The sequence below is a fragment of the Silurus aristotelis genome (assembly GCF_946808225.1).
Source record: "Silurus aristotelis genome assembly, chromosome: 17".
Lineage (NCBI taxonomy): Eukaryota > Metazoa > Chordata > Actinopteri > Siluriformes > Siluridae > Silurus > Silurus aristotelis.
The window spans coordinates 11,375,270-11,394,998 of NC_139590.1; the positions used below are offsets into that span (position 1 = coordinate 11,375,270).

The following is a 19,729-nucleotide window of genomic DNA, read 5'->3' on the forward strand; positions in this document are numbered from 1 at the left end:
TATGCATACTAATAATTTATGTATACTTATTTTTCAAGTATGTATACTAATGTTTCAAGTATGCTTAAGCATGCATACTAATATTTTAAGTATGCAAACTTATTTTACAAGTATGCATACTAATATTTCGTACTTTTTATGCACATTCGTTCTTAAGTAAATTTCTTTTATATTGTTTTATACATAAATAAATCAATTTTATTTTCATTTTTTACTAATTCCTTACCTAAATAATTCCTTATTGTGTGTTTTGTGTTTTGTCCTGCACTGTCCTGTGTTGTCTTTGCAATGTTTGCACCTGGTTGCACACATGCACGTTATGTGTCGAGGACACTTACTAGTCCTTAGCCCTGTGTTTTCTGTTTCTGTGATTGTTGTTGTACGTAGCATCAGGGTTCTGGAGGAACGTTGTTTCATTTCACTGTGCACTGCGTCAGCTATATATGGGTGAAATTACAATAAAAGCTTCTTGACTTGACTTGACTTAATTATTTTAAAGTTCAAGCTCTGGTGTAAAATGTATAACCAAACATGCTACATGTCTTATTATTATTATTATTATTATTATTATTATTATTATTATTATTATTATTATTATTATTATTATTATTATTATTGTAGTTATCTGTATAAGTCGCACAACGGTTCCAAAAATCACATTTCATTGACCTCCGTGCTGTTCCGCGTTCCGCCGGAAGATGTCGCGCTTGTCACCTCGAGCGCATCCAGTCTATAAAGAGCCGCGTCATAAAGCGGTATTATTAATTGACTGATACGAGCAGCAGATTAGAGTCTGTTAACAGCTCCGATGCTGCATTCCGGCGCTGGCTACAAATGACCGTGTCGTACAGGAAACTCTGATGTTAGCAGCACCGGGACTGGACGACGGCCAACAGCATTGGTGCAGGGACGAAGAAGGGACGCAGAGGAACAGTGTGTCGCGGAAGAGACATCCGTCCAGACTACGACATTAACTAACGCGATAAACCAGCGTCATAATAATAATAATAATAATAATATAAAAGCGCGTGGAAATGTGCGGGGAAATGCGCGGGGACAGCGGCCTGTCAATCAAACCTGTGACTGCGCTTATAAAGGCAGATATCAGGGAGGACGGAGAGAAGACGTTTAGTGCTCAAGGCTGATGTTTGACACCGTGACGAGTAAAATGCCGCATTTGACTTCACCTTCACTGTCGGCTCTGATTTCTGTCAGTACGACCGTGTTTAATAGTTAATATTTGTACAAAATAAATAAATAAATAATAGGGGGGGGGGGGGGGGTGTAAATACCGCAGTCGAGCTCCGTCAAGATTTCCGAAGGACGAGGATGCCACCGTCGCTCTTTATCGTGGTCATGTCCTCGGTTTTCCTGAACCCCAGCTTTGCCTTCAGCTCACATTACGACACAGGTGAGTGTCAAGCGTAAATTAAATCAAAAACATAATCTATTTTATTATCACATTTTATTCATGACGGTTTTGATGTAATGCGGTTCTTTCTTTCTTTCTTTCTTTCTTTCTTTCTTTCTTTCTTTCTTTCTTTCTTTCCTTTTTTTTTTTGGAGCGTGTGTTGGTCCTTCTAAACATTCCAAGTAAAATATATTATTAACACTGAGACATTTCCAAACCTCCACTAGCCAACCTTTGCATTCCTGTCTGTGGTTATGGTTGTGTGTGTGTGTGTGTGTGTGTGTGTGTGTGTGTGTGTGTGTGTGTGTGTGTGTGTGTGTGTGTGTTCCCACAGTGGCCCTGTTACATAACATGGCTGCATGCTTACCCCATAGCATTGTTGTTTACTCCATGGAGAGGTTGTTGGCCTGCAAAAGGTCTTTAGGACACACTGAACAGCAGGCAGAGCTGTAGGAGACGATGAGAACAACCTTGACACAAAGGCCACCCCATTGATTTCATTTCATGGATGGGCTTTATTTCGGGTCACACTGCATTGAAGCTGTAGTCCAGGGTGAACTTCCTATCTAGAGTCAGTAGTGTGTGTATAAATGTGTGCTTAAGGTTGCAATGGGCCCTCAAGGGTCCAGAAGGACCTGCACGAGGGATCAATGTTGGTCTGAGTGCCCTAGATGTGTGAGAGTGCGTCTTGGGCAGGCTGTGTGCTGAGCATACAAATATCGGTAAAAAAACGACTTCTTCAGCTCAGGCGTGTCATGCCAACATGCAGCATCCAGGTCCAAATTGAGCTTGCCTTTTTAGATACAATGCGGGTTTTACCACATGTTAGCAAGCTAGGGGTTTATCATCATGCCCCACATGCCTATACTGGTGATCTAAACCATACTAAGATTAATTCTTCATCATTTTGAATTCTCTTTGATCTGATTTTTCCTTCTGCTCTTCTTTTTTTGTGTCTGAGAGAGCTTGTGGTTCATGCTGCATATACTCTGAGCTGGACGACCACTTCATTAGTAGTGAATCTGGCTTTTCTGTAATGCTCTATTATGTAAATGCTTCCTCAGTACTGCAGACAGAATGGCTCTGCAGTCCACCTGGTTAAACTGCATTGCCCCTTTCTTGCCCACCGAAGGGAGTTGTAAAGCCTGCTGGCTTCCCTTATTCTCATGAAAGCTGTTAGTGAGACATGGTGCAGTTCAGGGGTCAGGCATATATATATATATATATATATATATATATATATATATATATATATATATATATATATATATATATATATATATATGTGTGTGTGTGTGTGTGTGTGTGTGTGCCTTGCTACAGCAGGCTGAGAGTTCATTCTAGTGGGAAGGATTGGCTTGATTAAATTGATGAAAATGGTCTATAGCCTCTCTCTCTCTCTCTCTCTCTCTCTCTCTCTCTCTCTCTCTCTCTCTCTCTCGCTCTCTCTCTCTCTCTCTCTCTCTCTCTCTCTCCTCCCTGTCTGTCTGTGCCCCCCTGCCTTTCTGCTGAATTGCTGTAGGCTGCCTCCTCAGCTGATGTGATATATGTTTCATAACAGGCCTGAGTCAGTGGCAATCTGTTACAATGACTGGCCCAGTAATGGATTTTGAGAATTTATGTTACCATAAAATATATAGTATGTTGTTTATATGGGTGTGAATCAAGAGACCAGTGATTTTCTTTTTTTGTGCAAATCACAAACATTTTTAACACTTTGTAAAAGGATAAAGACATGCAAGTGTGTTGTGTGTTAGTACCCTAAAGTTAATATCTTGCTTACAGGGATTGGGATATTAAACCATTGCCATTCCTGTTTCTTACATATTTTGTGAAGAAATCTTGGACAAAAGACACGCAAGCAAACAAAGGTAACAACTAAAGTCAGAAGAAATAATTAATAGCATATGCCACAATATCATGACATACACACGGCTCAAGAAAACGGTTTAATATCCCAATCCCTGTAAGCAAGATAATATTCAATATTCTACCTGTGGAATCACATCCAAGGGACAATTATTTTGCCCCCTGCTAAAGAAAATACATAGACAATAAGAAAGAATAATGACATTTTAAAATACTTGTTTTCTAAACATTCATCATTTTGCTAACACCAGAAATATTATATCTTATTCTGTGGACAAAATATTTAAATGGCATTTAAGCAAAAGCATTTTTCAGCAAATTCACACTGAATCCTACTGGATACTATAACAGCACAGTTGATTTAAAAAAAAAAAAAAAAAACATTAAGTAATTCAGGCTGGAATTTCCCTTGTAAAATAAAAAAAGTCAACAACAGAAAACCCTGCCAACATTGCAGATCTGGATGGAAATTAAACCACAGAGTGGTGCCTGTAAATTATACTAAAATTATCCCAGTTATGTTGCACAAATGAGATTTAACATCAGATTCAGCCTATAAAGTGACTGGCTGCTGATTTAAATAGTAAGTTAAATAAAATGTATAAACTGTACTGACTGAAAATATAATTTAGTTTGTGTAACCTGCTATTAGGTCTGTGTTCATCTTGAACTGTATCTTCTCAAGGTCAAGCACACAGAATCTCGAAACGCATCCTCATTTACTTTAGAAACAAGGTCATTAAAGAAACCTACCTGTTTATTGCAGTTATTTTCTGAACTCATGCTGACTTGATAGGACTCTATTTTTTTGCTTTTATTGATGGATTAAAACCTAGTGATGAATCACTTGATTTTTAGTACAGAGCTTTAAACATTTATTGGTGGACATTAAATAACCCTGTGCAACTATAGTCTTAAGTCTTTAATGCACAATACTAAAACATTTATCTGGAATAGGTTAAATGCTGAGAAGGCAATTGCATGTCCTACTTTTTTGATGTTAGCTTTCAAAGTCAAAATATTCAAACTGCCTCTCTTTGTCATGCTGTGGATTTTGAAGTGGTCAGAGAGACCTTCAATTATATCTGTTTTCACACATATTATAAGATCCCACTCACATAATACTGACTTGATTCAAATCAGGAAAGGACAAGCACTGTTTTTCTCCCATGTCAATCAATAAAATATGTGGGGTTTTTTTCTTTGTTATCAACATTCCATAAAGCAGAATGGATCAATACTAATTGTGGTACTGATGGCCTGCGTAGCTGATTGACCTCTTAATTGTGGTCACATGTGACTTTTAGAAGGTTTTAATAGTCGATGCCACTGAGCGATTGTCTGCTCCCACACTGAGTTCTTGCATACATTTTAAATTATCATATGTTAAAATGGTTTCGCGCAAGACACCGAGCCAACATGCATTTGTAAATGCATTCTTTAGTTACAATGAAGACTGACAACCTGTTTTCTCTTTCATGGAACAGTACAACACTCCTATTATACTGGCGACCAAACAAATGCTGGCAACAAAATGCACCAGATTTTTGGAGCATGTAATTACTGCCCATGAATTCTACCTTTGTGATTGTGTCCACTGTTACAACATAGTCGTGACTCATAATATATGTATTGCATTACAGAATATTGGTCAATGCCAGTCTCAGGCGTCAGAATACCTGTGCAGAGTTTCAGCACCATGGAGAGTGGATTTGTTCACGCTGCACCTGTCCTGGCAGACATAATAGGCATAAAACAGATTTTCACCAACAATTATTTTTTGAATGAAAAGCACTCTGTGATTTACAGATGATCAAGTTCCAAAGAATATTTAAATAGGAAAAAAAAATTATGCCCTAACTCTTTCTATGATGCCCTAAAACATAGTGGCCCAAGACATAATAGCAACACAACAAAGCACATCATCCAGGGGAAAGGTCAAAATTATTAGACTGACTTTTACCAAACCCAACTGAGCATGCATTCACCTTCCGAAGAGGAGACTGAAGAGAATAACCCCAAGAATAAATATCAAGTGTTGTTTTATTTTAATAATATATTTTTCTTTTAAGTTATATATTTCTTTACCTTTGTGCACCCAAAAATGTCTGAGCTTAAATTAACACATTTAGACCTAACTATCAGGAAATTACAATCATAAATCTGTCATCTTTTGATCTTAAACCCAAGTGCTTTTATATTTTAGCTAATTCAAAATGAATTTGCCTTGACAATCCAATGCTCTTGTAGGGGATGATTTTCAGCCACACAAAATCATTTTAGAATTTGCTCTATGGCTTAGACTTAAAACCTTAAGTTTCTGAGGTATTGAAATGTCTAGCTATTAATAACTTTTCAGAAATTTAAAGAGATAATAAATACTTGCTGTGGATTTAAGATGTTTAGCCTTTTTATTCAGGTTCTCTATTGTGAAAGAGCACTGGTAGTAGAGCATTTGCCTTATTAATTTCTGTGACACTGCCTGCTGCCAGCTCTTAACATCTGGCTTTCTGCCTGAATTGAAGCCAACAACAGTCAAAAGCATAAATCAGTCTCTGACTGCTATTTTTTTTAAGTCATAATCTTATTTAAAAATCCTTTTATACTCTTATTAATTGACCAAGTCTTGTATTCTCTATATTTTTCCCCAAGGTAATAAAGAGTAATGCAGAGTGGTTTCTGCTAGGACCTGAAAGACAGGACCATGCCAATACTATAACTTATCATAGCTAATGTAGTCTGGCTAAGACAGCAAGGCTTTTAAAAAAACATCTTATGTGGGCAATAACTTTACATTCATTTCTAGTCAGGGGTCATTTTAGGAAATAAGAAACATCATAAAGACACACATTCTCTCGACATTTGTATTCAAAGTATATTTACAGGCAAAACTCATCATGAATTTGATAATGGACAAAAAATGATATGGGGTGTCGGTCGATTTAAAGCTGATCACCTGCTCAAACTGCAGTTTCTGCAGTAATTTTTGTATCAGACTTGGTTTATTTACCAAAATCTAATAATTTCAGGAATGTGCACTGTGCATGCATTGTTCACATTCATGTCAATTGACATGGGCTTTCTTTGTTTGCATAAGCTTCAGTTCTGTTCAGTGGTGGTCAGGCTTGACGCAGGATAATCCATATTCAACATATGAACATCAAGGGAGGGTGCAAACCAGAAAACACAGAAGCAGTGTTTAGATTTAACAAGGCGACAAACATCATAGACAATGAGAAAGAACAGCACATAAATAACCACATTAATCAAGTTAACACTCAACATGCGAGCACAGAAATCATAGATAAACATAAACATGAACTTGAAATAAAATGCATGTGCTGAAATTTGTGACATCCTGTTTTGAATAGGAGTTTGGTCAGTGAACCCAGTAATTCAAGGTCAGGCCTTCTGTTATTTATAAATGCGGAACATGTTGAATCATGCTTTTATTATACAATTCTTAAGATGCTTGGTTATAAATGTAAAACAAAAACTGTACATAGAAGCAAACAGGCATTTTGTAACTCTGATGTGTATGTATGTCTATGCCATTGCTGGTTATCTGTGACACACATGTTGTTCCTGGGGAAGGAACAGTTGTGTAAACACTTCAGGCTTCCTCCTTCCTGAGTGTGACTTTTACACAACCACAAACAGGGTGGAAAAACCCATATTTCCTTTAGTCATAAAGAAGCTGCACTGTGACCACGAACACACTGAGGAAAATACTTCCTCAACTAAGTGAGCACAAGCTGTGAACAGTTTGCCCGCATCAGCTCCAAAACTGCTGAGCCATCTGTAGCCACACAAGCCATGACATAAAAAGGTGCACATTTTAAAAATGTTGTTAGTTTCGGTTCTATGGTATTGGAGACAGCTTTATTTCAACACCGTCGGGGAGCGGTGGCTCTGTAGAAATCATGCTCCGGAGTCAGAGAGTGACTGTGGTCTTCACAGTAAAACAGACAACCTGTTGAGTTGCCATCTGTGCTAAATGAGCAGGATAGAAGAAAGTGCCACATTACTGTTATCACTATTATTTCGACATCATCCAAAAGGTATTTTGGCAATAATTCATCCCAATTTTTTATCCCCATTTTCTGGGACTAAGAACTTATGTCAGCCTTGGCTTTTCTATCAGTGCTTCTCATATTTCCTTTTTTGCAGGATGTGGTGCCTTTCCTCCATGAACCTTTCCTTTTTCCTTTAAATATCCCTTGATGACATAAAAATGATAATGCTTTCCTTCTGAAGAAGTGTTTTTCTCGCTTTCTTGCTGGCTGTTTGGTGTCTTTTGTGCATCCTTAATATCCTGGTCTCTAAAAACAAATCATATGTGGATCTTGTTTTTTATGCATTATTATAATACTTATTAATGTTCCCTGGTGGTCTAGTGGTCAAGATGCAGCGCTCCCACCGCTGCGACCCGGGTTCGATTCCCGGTCAGGGAACCATCCCCAGCCACTCTTAGTGCCGGTCCCAAGCCCGGATAAATTGTGGAGGGTTGCGTTAGGAAGGGCATCCAGCGTAAAACATGTGCCAAATCAAACGTGCGGAGGATCCGCTGTGGCGACCCCTAACGGGAGAAGCCGAAAAGAAAGTTTATTATAATACTTATTAATCCCGCTTCCTATGTGTGGAATGAATCATTCAGAAGCCTTACGATTCACAAATGTTCGAGCACTGTTTTTCGTGCATCTCTTTAGATGCTATATCCATGGCCACTGCCAAAGCAGAGACCAATACATTCTGCCCTACATAAGTCCAGAAAGGTCAGCTTTGCCATGGCGCTGAATGAGGTCTGCCATCAAAGCCGTGCTGCATTAAGATGCACTCCAGTGTTCACGAATACACGCCTATCCAAAGAGAGAATGGAGCAAGAGGTTGCTAGGCATGTGTAAAAAAAAAAGAGCGAGAGATGGAGAATTGTGAATGGTACTTCCAAATGTTTCAAATGCTTTGTGCACCAACCTCTTTACTATCATTAGCAACAACCTTGATATCTTTGTCACACTCTGTCTCACTATATTTTTGGTACAACTCCATTTTGTAGCATCAACACTCTTTACCAGGACCGAAGGGCAATAATTGTATATTTGTTTAGGAGTGCAAGCAGAGGAAGCAGTTTCATACTGTATCTGCCTTGTTCTGTGTCATACTAAGACTGCAAATAGAGAGAAAAAGATAGACACACACACCGATAGATTGGGGATGGTTAAAAGAAAAGCAGGCAGTCAAATCAGCAGCCTCTTGCTGCTCTCTATGCAATTGTGTCAAACCCTCCTGCTTCAGTAGTGTTTGGACTGATTCTAGCATGGACTGTGCGCTTACTTACAGCATAGGATGAGGCAATGGTCTGCTGCTCACCGTTGCCACGACAACTCATTTCTTTTCCCTGGGCCCTTGAGAGACCCCATGCTGCCAAAGTTCTTGAATAGACTTCTGCTTTGTCAAATACAGCTATAAAAGTATGGCCATCAGGGTTTTTCTAGGCAGAGTTTGTGGCATTGCATTTATTGTTTTAATGCAGACGTCCATGTTGCGAAAGCAAATATGATGGAAATTTCGACATGTTAAGGGTGAGTCTTTTCAAGATTCTCTTGCTGATGATTGGCACATTGATATAATAACGAAAATTTACTTTTAGTATCCATCTAATGTTAGTATTTTCTTTTCTGTTTGAAATTCAAATAAATTCAATCTGTTCAATTCATTAACAATAACTTCTGTGTCAAAGAAATCCAGATGTAGATTTGTGTTTTGATAAGCAAAAAAGAAAAATTGTCTGAGATGACAAAGAGGAAGGCTTGAGAGAAGCCACTCAAAAGGAAACCTGTCCATCCTTATGTTGATTCCTTTAAGAACCTACAGATTTTATTAAGTTAAATTTTGCATGACTGTCACCTTCAGATGAGAACGATTGCAGAATGCAGAATGATTATAGACATTTAATGGGAGTGGAATATGAGTTACTGCTTGAGTTGTGGGAGGCTTTTAGCTTTGCTGTAGACAGCCAGGCTCCTAATGATGAGTCTTGCCTAAGAGGTGTTGATTAAGGAGACAGAGAGGCGGGGGGTGTGAATACACTGTCATGGGGATCGGAAGGGAATAGTTTAAGGTGTGGTCTTTCACACAAACTTCTACTTTTTTTTTTTTTCTTTTTCCTAAACTTCTTTTACTTAGTATTTTTTTACAATAACCTTTACATTAAGGTTGGACTTTTTGATTGCCTGTGACAGATATTGAAGTGCATATGAAGACAACATATGTGTCTATGCTGATCCATCTGGCAGCTATTTTATTACTTGGCTATTTTTTTAGCATTATTGAGCCTATATAGGACCGAATAGGCTGATACCGGCTAATCTTTTACCTGAATTGCAGGAAATGTTTTGTGGCTCTGTTTGCATTTCCTCTGTGACTTGTAGCTATGCAGTTAACATATCTCATACAGCCTATACAGCTTATCAAGTACTTTTTGAGGTAATATTTAAAATGAGTGGTGTGAACAGCTGAAGAAAGAAGCATTCACATCCCATATTCTGTTATGTCTCTATCACCCACTGTCGAATGCCATAGCAGGACTCAGTTATACATTGCAAGGAGCTACAGTACATGGCCATACAGTCTGGGTAGAGGACAGCTTTGGAGATTGTAGTGCAGTGCAAAATGGTTGGTTCTGAGGAATATGGACACTGGTCCTACATAGAGTGTCACATGCTCATAGTCTACATTCTTTTTAAATGGTACACATTTCCACAATTTACCACATTTCATTTTGATGGCACAAAAATGCATTTACTCATTTCTTTATAAAAAAAAAAAAAAAAGAACTGTAGTGCTGTATATCCGAAGGTAGTTTTTGTTCAATGATTTAGCAAAAACAACAGCATAGAATTATATTAATATTATATATTGATATATTATATATAATTATTAATATATATATTATTAATATCATATATATTAATAAGTATTAAATAGTATTTTCTCATTTTCGGAAATGGTGATGCAGTCACTTTTATCAGATACACAAAGGATTTAGGGTGTGAATGTTTCTTTTGCCCATTTTCAAAATCACAATAATTATAAGAGTTAGGAAACTGGCAGGAGAAAGAAGGAAATAAATGTATCTAATGTGACATTATTGCGCTTGTTCCACTGGAGTGGAAATATTTTTCTGTTGTTCCTCGTATATAATCCCTCGTTCCTAATATAAAAATTATGAAAAAATATGAGAGAAATCTACACTGAATGTCAATTCATTTTTTCAACCTGTAAAATTACCTTAGCACTGGCATTGATTAAAATGAAGTATAAATGCAACAGGGCATGCAAGTAAATATAAAATAGGCTTAATCTGCAGTCTACTGAATAATAGGAGCTACATTGCTAAGATTAAAAGAAATACCAGGCCTCATACATGGCACATTTTGCACATAAGGTCATTTATAATTGTGATGAGCTGTGTGTAGCAGCTGAGGTAATTGATCTCAATGTAAAATATTTCCCTCAGTTCAGAGGTAACGAATACATGATTACTGTGCATGTGGAAATTCACATTTGAATATTTAACAGACTAGCACTTTACAACTTTTGAAAATATTTTGGTCAGGATTTAAAAATGCTGTCTGCTTTCCTAAACATTTGCTGGCTCTGGTCAAAGAACCAGCTCCTTGCCAGTAAAAAACAGATTTGAGTCAGTGCTAGAATGTAGCATAGCATTTCTAGTCTAGTCTCTCAAGAACTCAGTCATACTCTTACTCGCTAGCCCCTACACGGTTTCCAATCAGAATGTCCTTGGATGGATCTGATTCCTGGCCTGTCAGCCACCATAATGTGTCACATCAGTCATCACAGTAATGCTTAGTCTTGGACAGAGCACAGCTAGTGTGTGTTTGTATGTTAGAGAAGGCATGCAGCAAAGATGATGAGTGAAAACATAAATAAGATGGAAGAAGCAAGAGACAGTGAGTGAGAAGCCCTTGAAGGCCCAGCTGTTAATGAATCAGCAGAAAATGTGCTGGAATGTGATGAAAATAGGGGTTAGGCAGCAAAAAAGAGATTTAGGATGCTGTGAGAGCCTGTCAGAAATGACAGGGTCAGCTGACCAGGCTGTTACCATGGAGTCATGGGAGTGAGCTGAGGGAACATGTGTATTCAGACAGACTGCAGATCACCGGCCATGTTCCTTATTCGCTTATGTTTATAAGCATGTGTCATGTTGTGCTTACGGTTTCTCCCTAAGGCTACGTGCTCAGCGGGATGCTTACTAAAGTAAAAACCAAGCAAGAGATTACTTTCCTGACACATAATTACTCTTGGAACGGAGTATATTTGTGTGTATGTGTGTGTTTTTGAGGTTTTTGCACATTAGCCAGTGCAACAGAATCAAACAAGATTGTACGCAATTTGGCTGTATGTGTGTATTCATTTGCCTGCACATGTGAGACTGAGTGTGACTTTACTGTCATATTACCCACTCTCACTTGCCAGTTGAAGGCTTAAATTGAAAATCAGATTAAATCTGAATGCTGCAAACTGTGATATCTGGCCCTGCAGCTTTTATCTCGACCGCCAGACAGCCTGTGAAAAGGCTTGTGTGATTTTTAGCCAAAACTCCTGTCATCATCTATCAGGAAACAGCTGCTCAAGCTCTATAATTAATGCTGTGTTTACATACAAATATCTACTGCTTACTACAATACACCTGACCATGTAATGTATCTTTTATATAATGCATTGTTATAATATGTAGAATATTTGTTACATATTTCTGTATGTCCAAAAAAAAAAAATACATAAGTACATTTTGTATCAGGGCGATTCTTAATAATTTGTCTAGATAAATACAGCTACATGGAATTTTAAAGGTTTTTCTCGATTTTGCTAACAATTTACAAAAATGCTTTCATATTTAGAAAAATTGGAGTGGTTTTTTTTTTTTTTTACACGGTTGGTTTCATCACTATATTTTTTGAACTCTTTGTTTAAGCTGCTAAAATAATTCGCCATGGTCTGCTAGTCAATATATCTTTACATTCATTACCAGATTCAGGCTTAAAAAATCTACGTAACTAGCCAGCTAGCTTAAAAAGAAGCTCAAACATGTCACACCGCTAGACACAGCATGGGACTTTCAAATTCAAAATATACAAAACATAATATACCATAAGGCTCAAAGCACAGTCATGTCTAAATCAATCCACTGTGACAGTCTTTTAAAATAAGCCTTGTCTACAATTCACATCCTGACCAGCCCAGTCTCATTGTCTCAATTTAATCTGTTGATTTGTGTTCATAGACACGAATTCCCTCTTTTTTCGTGTCACTGAGGACGACTATTTATCTGATGTATTTTAATAGGAAGGATTTTTGGTGCCTCCACCAAAGTTTTCTTTCTGCCACCGGATACCACAGATGCTGTATTGTTTTTTTTTTTTTCGTTTGTTATTTTTTGATCTTTAAGCACTATGACTCTACATTTAAGCAGGAGATTCTATCCTTGTTTTTACTGCTTTATATTCGGTAAGCTATTCGCTATTATAAACCATCGTCAATGGTTCCTTCCATCAAAATACAGTAAATATCTTCTCCCATTTTATTAAGGAGACAATATTAATTAGAGATACACACATTTATTACAGTATAACCCTAACTGTATAGTTTCTGCCTTATTCTCTAAAATAGGGGGGAAAAGATTACCTTTGGGATTTCCTATGATCCTATGATATATAAACTAACATAGTTGTTAGTCTATATAGTTGTTGTAGAATGTTTTCTTCAGAAGAGAAAAAGAGAAATATTTGTTTAATTACTTAAAAGAATGTAAATGTTAGCATCGGTGCCAGTTTTAATATCTTGCTCCATACTTTCAGTTTATACATCTGTTTGAATTTGTTTGCCTAAAACAGACCATGAAAAAACTTTTTATTTATTTATTTTTATTATTATTTCTTCGTTCACACGTTTCACTTGAATGACCAAATATTGGATGTGCCATACACCTACGTATTAGAGTTTAAACCAACCTACACGAAATACAGTAGAAAGTATCACCTTGTACCCTGTAGATGTCTATCATTAGCAGGTTAGCTAATTAGCCAAATGTAAGCTACATTTGTAGCAGGTAGATACAACTGGGATTTTAGTCACTCAGCATTGATTTTTTTTTTCATATTTCCTCAGCAATTTATCAAACAGTACCTGATCTGTAAATATATATCAAGCAGAACTACTGTATGCATCACTAATATTAGCTAAATTAGATACTTAGCATTCAGGCTCTGCTTAGATGTCATTAGTCATTTCTAAAATGGGGAACTTTCTCTGAGTGTCATGGAAAAACTTTTCTTTTAATTAACAAATACACCAATATATATATTGAAAAAAAAATATTGCTGGAGGAGCAAATAATTTCAGGAGCACATTTTTGAGTCTGTGGCTACTTTAAGGATGAGTGATATCATTCCTACTGAAGAGAACCTCTTCATATCACAGCTTACATTTTTTTTCCCTCCCCTTGATTTTGTTTCCTAGTGTAGCAGCAACAGTGAAAGACAATTTACAGTCCATTAAAACTATTCTCATCATGGTCTTGCACAGGAGGTGATGTGATCTAGCACTCACACATGGCAGCCACAAAATTAAATCAACCACCAGGAGGCACATACTGTTTTATAGAGTTTTATGAAACATCCAGATAAACTGACTTGGGAAATGAATAGACTCTAAATGGGCCACAAAAGTGTCTCTATTCCTTGCGCTACAGGAGGACACAAAGCTTATTTTCATGCTGCATTGCTGACATTTCCCAGCTTTTAAGTCATTCATTGTTTCCATGTCTTATTTCTCCTTAGTGTCTTGAATAAAACGTCTTCATTATAAAAAATAAAAAAAAGTGACCTGACAAGATTATACCTATATTCATGATGTAATAATGGTTGCTTCTCTGCTTGGGTCCTGTAGGTGGCACCCCCCTGAGTGAGCTGTCATGGCCATCCTCTCTTGCTGTGGTGGCCGTCTCGTTCTCTGGCCTCTTCACGTTCATCTTCCTCATGTTGGCCTGTTTGTGCTGCAAGAAAGGGGACATCAGCTTCAAGGTGAGTGCGTCCTTCTCGCTAACTCACTTCATCCATCAAACCGGTTGGAAAAATTAGAAGCAGATGAGAAATGAAATGGTGAGCTCTTAGCTTGAGAAAGATTTTTTTTAATATAACTATGACTCACTATCAGAGTAATAGTATAGCAGTATCATAATTTCCACAACACAGATAAAGTCCCTGCTTGATTTATTAGCAGAGATGAAGGAAGTGAAACAAAGAGAAAAAAAAAAGAATTATATTAGAGACAAAACTGGAACCTGACCTAGAATTCACACTAGGAATTTTTATCCAGTTAAAGGATTTTCCCAAAACTCAAGGTGTGGCAATATTGGACATGTACAGTACTTTACAAAAGTACACCCCTCACATTTCATTCAACCAATTCAACCATTTTATTATATGTTCTCAAGTGACAATACTATAGAAATGAAACGTGGATAAATATTAGAGTAATCAGTGTGCAGCTTGTATAGCAGTACAGATTTACTGTCCTCTTAAAAATAGCTGGGAACAAAAGTGAGTTTACCCTATGTGAACATGTCAAAACTGTGTCCATCTTAGTGGTGTGTTTGGGGTCGTTATTATGTTAAAAAACCGTTCTGCCCAGTTTCTAAAGGAAGGGCATCATGTTCTGCTTCAGAATGTCGTAGTACATGTTGGAATCAATGATTCCCACAATGAACCGCAGCTTATATCAGACATATAGAAGCATTTCATTTTTTACATTAAATATTAAACAAATGATTTCAAAAAGTACCAATTTCATCATAACATTTAAATCAATTTACTCGAAAAACTGAAAGTCACTGACATCAGCTCAGGTAAGCATGTATTGGTCCTGCTTTCGGGGATCAATGACTCAGTAATTAATTAAAAATGTAACACTAATTTTGCTGTGATAAACAATAAAAAAAATAATGCCGTTTTGCTTTAATATTCTTAACTTAAACTAGATCGCTTTTGATGGAAAGCTAACAACAGAACAAAAATAATGAAATAAATAAGCCTACGTATAACAAACTTAATAGAACACAGAGCTGTCGGGACGAAGTTGAGTCAGCTGCAGTTTCCACACACTTGACATGAGATAATGAGACGTCGTGTAAACAGCATCTGTGTTTATTCTGGTTCCACATATTGGTGTAATGAGTGTCATTACTGCAACAACTCTTTTAAATAAGCATAGTTGTTGTAAATGCAGTACATACAATGCTTATATATGGTAAGTGAATATATTTACTCCAGAATTTGCCACTCAGATCACCTTACACAACCTGTAAACTGTTAAAGGCGTGTCGATAGAAGGCACAAAGAGAATGTATCTCAGATAAAACTGGAAAGAAGTGTTTGGTTTGTACAAATGCAGGAATGATCTACAATAAGATTAACAATGAGTCTGAATTTCAAATCAATGTGCATTAACAATAATACAGATAAGATAAATAATATAAAATTAGATAAGAAACAGCTAAAATAAGTTTAGAGAACAATATCAGTGGCATCATTTATATTGTTGGAGGAATGTCTTCAAGTTGTTGCTGAACAGAATGAAAACTTCAGGGCTGTGCCTTTTGGTAGTTCTCAGTTCTCTATGGAGTTTTCACTTCTCTCGCATGTGCAAGTGGAAAAATAAACATCAGAACATGGATGAACAGCAGTTTGGATGCGGTCACATTATGACAGACAGAGTTGCTGGATTTCGTGTGAACTGAAACTGGTAAAATAGGAAGTGTGTCTGTTCCAAGACATGAGGATACTAGAAAAAAGCTAAACAAATTCAGAACACTGTACTGAATCGTGTTTAAGAGTTTGTGGACTTTCCTAACTCAGCTTAAACCCAGGGGGAGAAGACAAAGCAGGCTGCTTTGTCATGCACTCGTACAGATGCAGGTATGGATCGTATACTGATTTATCTCCAGGTCCCATTGGCCCTGTTTAGAGAGTATGAAGCGTGAGGCATCACAGCATGCTTCTCCAATGACAACTCTGATACACTAGTAATTAATGTATCATGGTTTTATTAGTCTGGACCTCTGTGCTCCTCACAAGTGTACTTTATAGTAGGGGAATGGCTTGTGCGTATGTGTATTCGTACTGTAGGTGGCAGGTTTATCGCTGGCTCACCCACGCTTAGTGGTTTAGAGATGTCACTATGCCACTGCTAATTAGGGCAGTGTTTGTTATGATGTGGACGTTGCAGTGCTGCCACCCTGCTGAGAGGCAAGCTTTGTACATGTGGGTTGTCATTAGAGAGCATTGGTCAGACAGTGGTTAGTTAGACAGAGATTAGAAATGGACAGAAAGAGTAAAAAGGGATAAAACGAGAGGGAAAGGCACAGGATGCGAGGGGGAAGGGAACGGAATGTATAAACCGAGTCGCTCTGCAGTAGTATTTTCCGCCCCCTCTTCCTCTGCTCTGAGGCTGTCTGCAGCTGCTTGTTCTTTAGTGAGCTCCCTCGTCCCCTTCTTTACCGATCATTAAAGCATAAAGTTTGCACGTCAAACGAGAATTGCGAGGACTTGTTTTTTAAACACCGTTGATATGTGTTAATCCAACGGAAGGGTCGTAAATGCAAAATGCCAAATAGCCAAACAGACTAGTCCTATTTTTTTTTTTTTATGACAATTTCATACTAGTCTTTTTTTCATAACCTTGAGAAGACTGATGTAATAGTATAAAGGGGTGGAGTTACAACTAACACATTATCAAGATTAGGTGATGTCAGTTCAGCCGTGGCGTAGTGCGGTAAAATCTTTGCAATAACATATGATTAGATATTTCACCTACGTAATCCGTGCCAGTATTTTAGCTTTACAGTGAATCACCGGGTTGGCATAACCTACAAATGACATGTCTGTGCTTGCGTATGTGAGCAACCAAGAGACAGGATTGTTGTTAGCACAGTTTTTTGGCCAAAGTTTAGATTATGTTTTTTTTCCATGAACTAACAACACAATTGTCTAAATAATAGCAATTGACTGATATAATGTAACCAGGACTTGATGAATGATGAGAGAATGATGAATGAATAAATTAAAGGATGAATAATTTAAAAAAGAATATTTGGCTTTGGTATTTATTCTTGAGTTGTGTTTGAATGATGAGTATTTACAGTCCTATTACGTGTCAGTTAATGAAAATTAACAAGTGAGTGTTTTTATTTTTCTCGTTCTTGGAGGTACTGGGTCTTGGTGCAGCAGAGGGCTCCACTGTTCTGTATGGGTAAGGGTTTATAATAAGAGGGGGAGGCTGGACAGTTGTGGAGGTGATTTGCAGGTTGATTCTGTAGAAACCAGTTCCTGTGTATGTGCATCTATGAATGCCTGCTTGTTTTTGGGTCAATGGGAGCATGTGAAGAATCAGTTAAATAGAAGCTTTATCTGTGTCTCATCAGCATAAGGAGGCGAGAAAAAGAGGGCTAAAGAGAGAGAGGGAGGGAGAGAGTGTCCAGTAGGTCATAGTTTTCCAGCCCAGCTTCCTACTCCATCTGTTCCTCAGTATATAGAAGTCAGTCTGTTGAACTTCCAAACACCAGAAAGTGATTAAACGGTGCAGTAAGATTCTGTAAGGCAGAGAGCTACATTAATTACTGCAGTCAATTTCGGTAGCAAAATTTACTAATGAAAAATTAATGGTCTCATCAATAATATTGATGGTACTGGGGGTAAGTTGGATGACAAGGAAATAGAAGGTGCTCCTGAAGTCCACTCCTGAATTTACCACAAAGTCAAATAGCATGACAAATCAAGTGGGCGAATCTGTCAAATATTTATTTAGAAGATTTGGTTATGTTCTCTAAGACTGCTATTAAAAAAGGTTTGCTACTATTTATTTTCTGTTTATACTGTGTCCGATTTCTCATATCAGTTTATTAATAATAATAATAACAATAATAACCAATAGTGTTCATAAAATATTTCAGTACAGTGATTTTAAACCGCCTAAGTAAACAGATATCTACAATAATCCAGAAAATACCTACACAAAATGCAGACTTTTGCATTATCCAGAGCTACTTATAGAAGTGTTTTGTAGTCTTCACCAAATGCTCCATACTCAAGCTAGTACATGTAGTTCAGGATCTAAGTATCCAATCAAGCTAAAATGCTGTGTAACCCCTCCTGGTTAGCACAATTGTATGTTGTTTTTTTTGTATGCTTGTAAACTGCTTTTTATGAATTCAAAAAGACTAATATTCTCAGATATAGTATTAGTAAAACTCCTTTTAGAAAATTTCAAGGAACTAGCAAATTCGTTATTTCAGTCATTCATACTAGAAAAGTTATAAACGATATAAAAAACTGATGGAGGTGGAGGTAGTGTTTTAGCTTGGGGTATGTGTGGCAGCTTCTGGAACAGGTGCACTCCTCATTATTAATGATGTAGTTCATGCTGGTAGACAAAGACTGAATTTAAAAGTGTACAGAAACATTCTATCAATTTACAGAGAAATGCATCCAATTTATTTACGAGTAATTAGTAAGTACAAGCCACACTGCTAGGACAAGAAATGACTTTGTCAAGGAAAACATATGAACAAAGAATCTATCCCAAACGTGTCCCAGCATTACAATACCTCTGTGTCCAAAATAAGTGCCCTGACTCACCAATTTTCTTGTGGCTAAATAGGCTCAGTCATATCCCATAAATCTAATAAAAAAGCTCTACCTAAAGTGTGGAGGCTGTTATACAAATGAATGACCAACTCCATGCTAATGTCCATGGTTTAAGAATGGAATGTTGAAGCACATATAGGTGTATTAACAATATATGGTTCTATGTGAATATAGAATATTTGTGTAATATAATATGTTTGCCTTTGTTTATTTGTACTGTGCAGGAGTTTGAAAACCCCGGTGAGGATTACCAGGCAGATCTGTCCACTCTTGCCTCCTCTGGCTCTCAAGATGCCCCAGATGTCTATGTCCTGCCCCTCACTGAGGTTTCACTGCCTGTGGCCAAACAACCATGTAGATCAAGTAAGAACATGTTGTAGATGAATGTACCATGTCGGACTGCAAAGCAGCAGGGAGTTTCCATACCACAGTTGATTATATTCCTATAACAATTGTTATGTTCCTTAATCTTATATCAAAACATTATAATATTATATAACAGCTATAAAATAGTCACTGTCACTTTTAAGGTTAATATAAAAAGATTGAAAAGAAAAAAAAAACAATGGTGTTTGTGGTAGATTTACGGTACACTAGTATAATTGTAATTAATATACAAGAGCATATAAGGTTTATTATTATATTGATTAAAGTATTTATCAAATTCTCCACATACATCAAATGTCGTCAGTTAATCCATGTTTTCTACTGGATCTCCAGTGCA

General features: G+C 37.1%; 1 protein-coding gene across 2 annotated transcripts in view; it reads left to right on the forward strand.

The window, feature by feature from the left end:
- The first annotated feature begins 705 nt into the window (after window positions 1-705).
- aatka (apoptosis-associated tyrosine kinase a) overlaps window positions 706-19,729 on the forward strand; it is a 32,502-nt gene continuing 13,478 nt past the window's right edge. Inside the window, exons 1-3 of one of the 2 annotated variants that reach the window (XM_083566616.1) lie at window positions 706-1,411; window positions 14,252-14,385; window positions 19,230-19,368. In XM_083566616.1, coding sequence (XP_083422742.1) covers window positions 1,330-1,411; window positions 14,252-14,385; window positions 19,230-19,368 — 355 coding nt within the window. In that variant the 5' untranslated portion in view covers window positions 706-1,329. Of the gene's footprint in view, window positions 1,412-14,251; window positions 14,386-16,143; window positions 16,279-19,229; window positions 19,369-19,729 lie in introns of those variants that run through there. The other variant, XM_083566617.1, reaches the window with a different exon arrangement.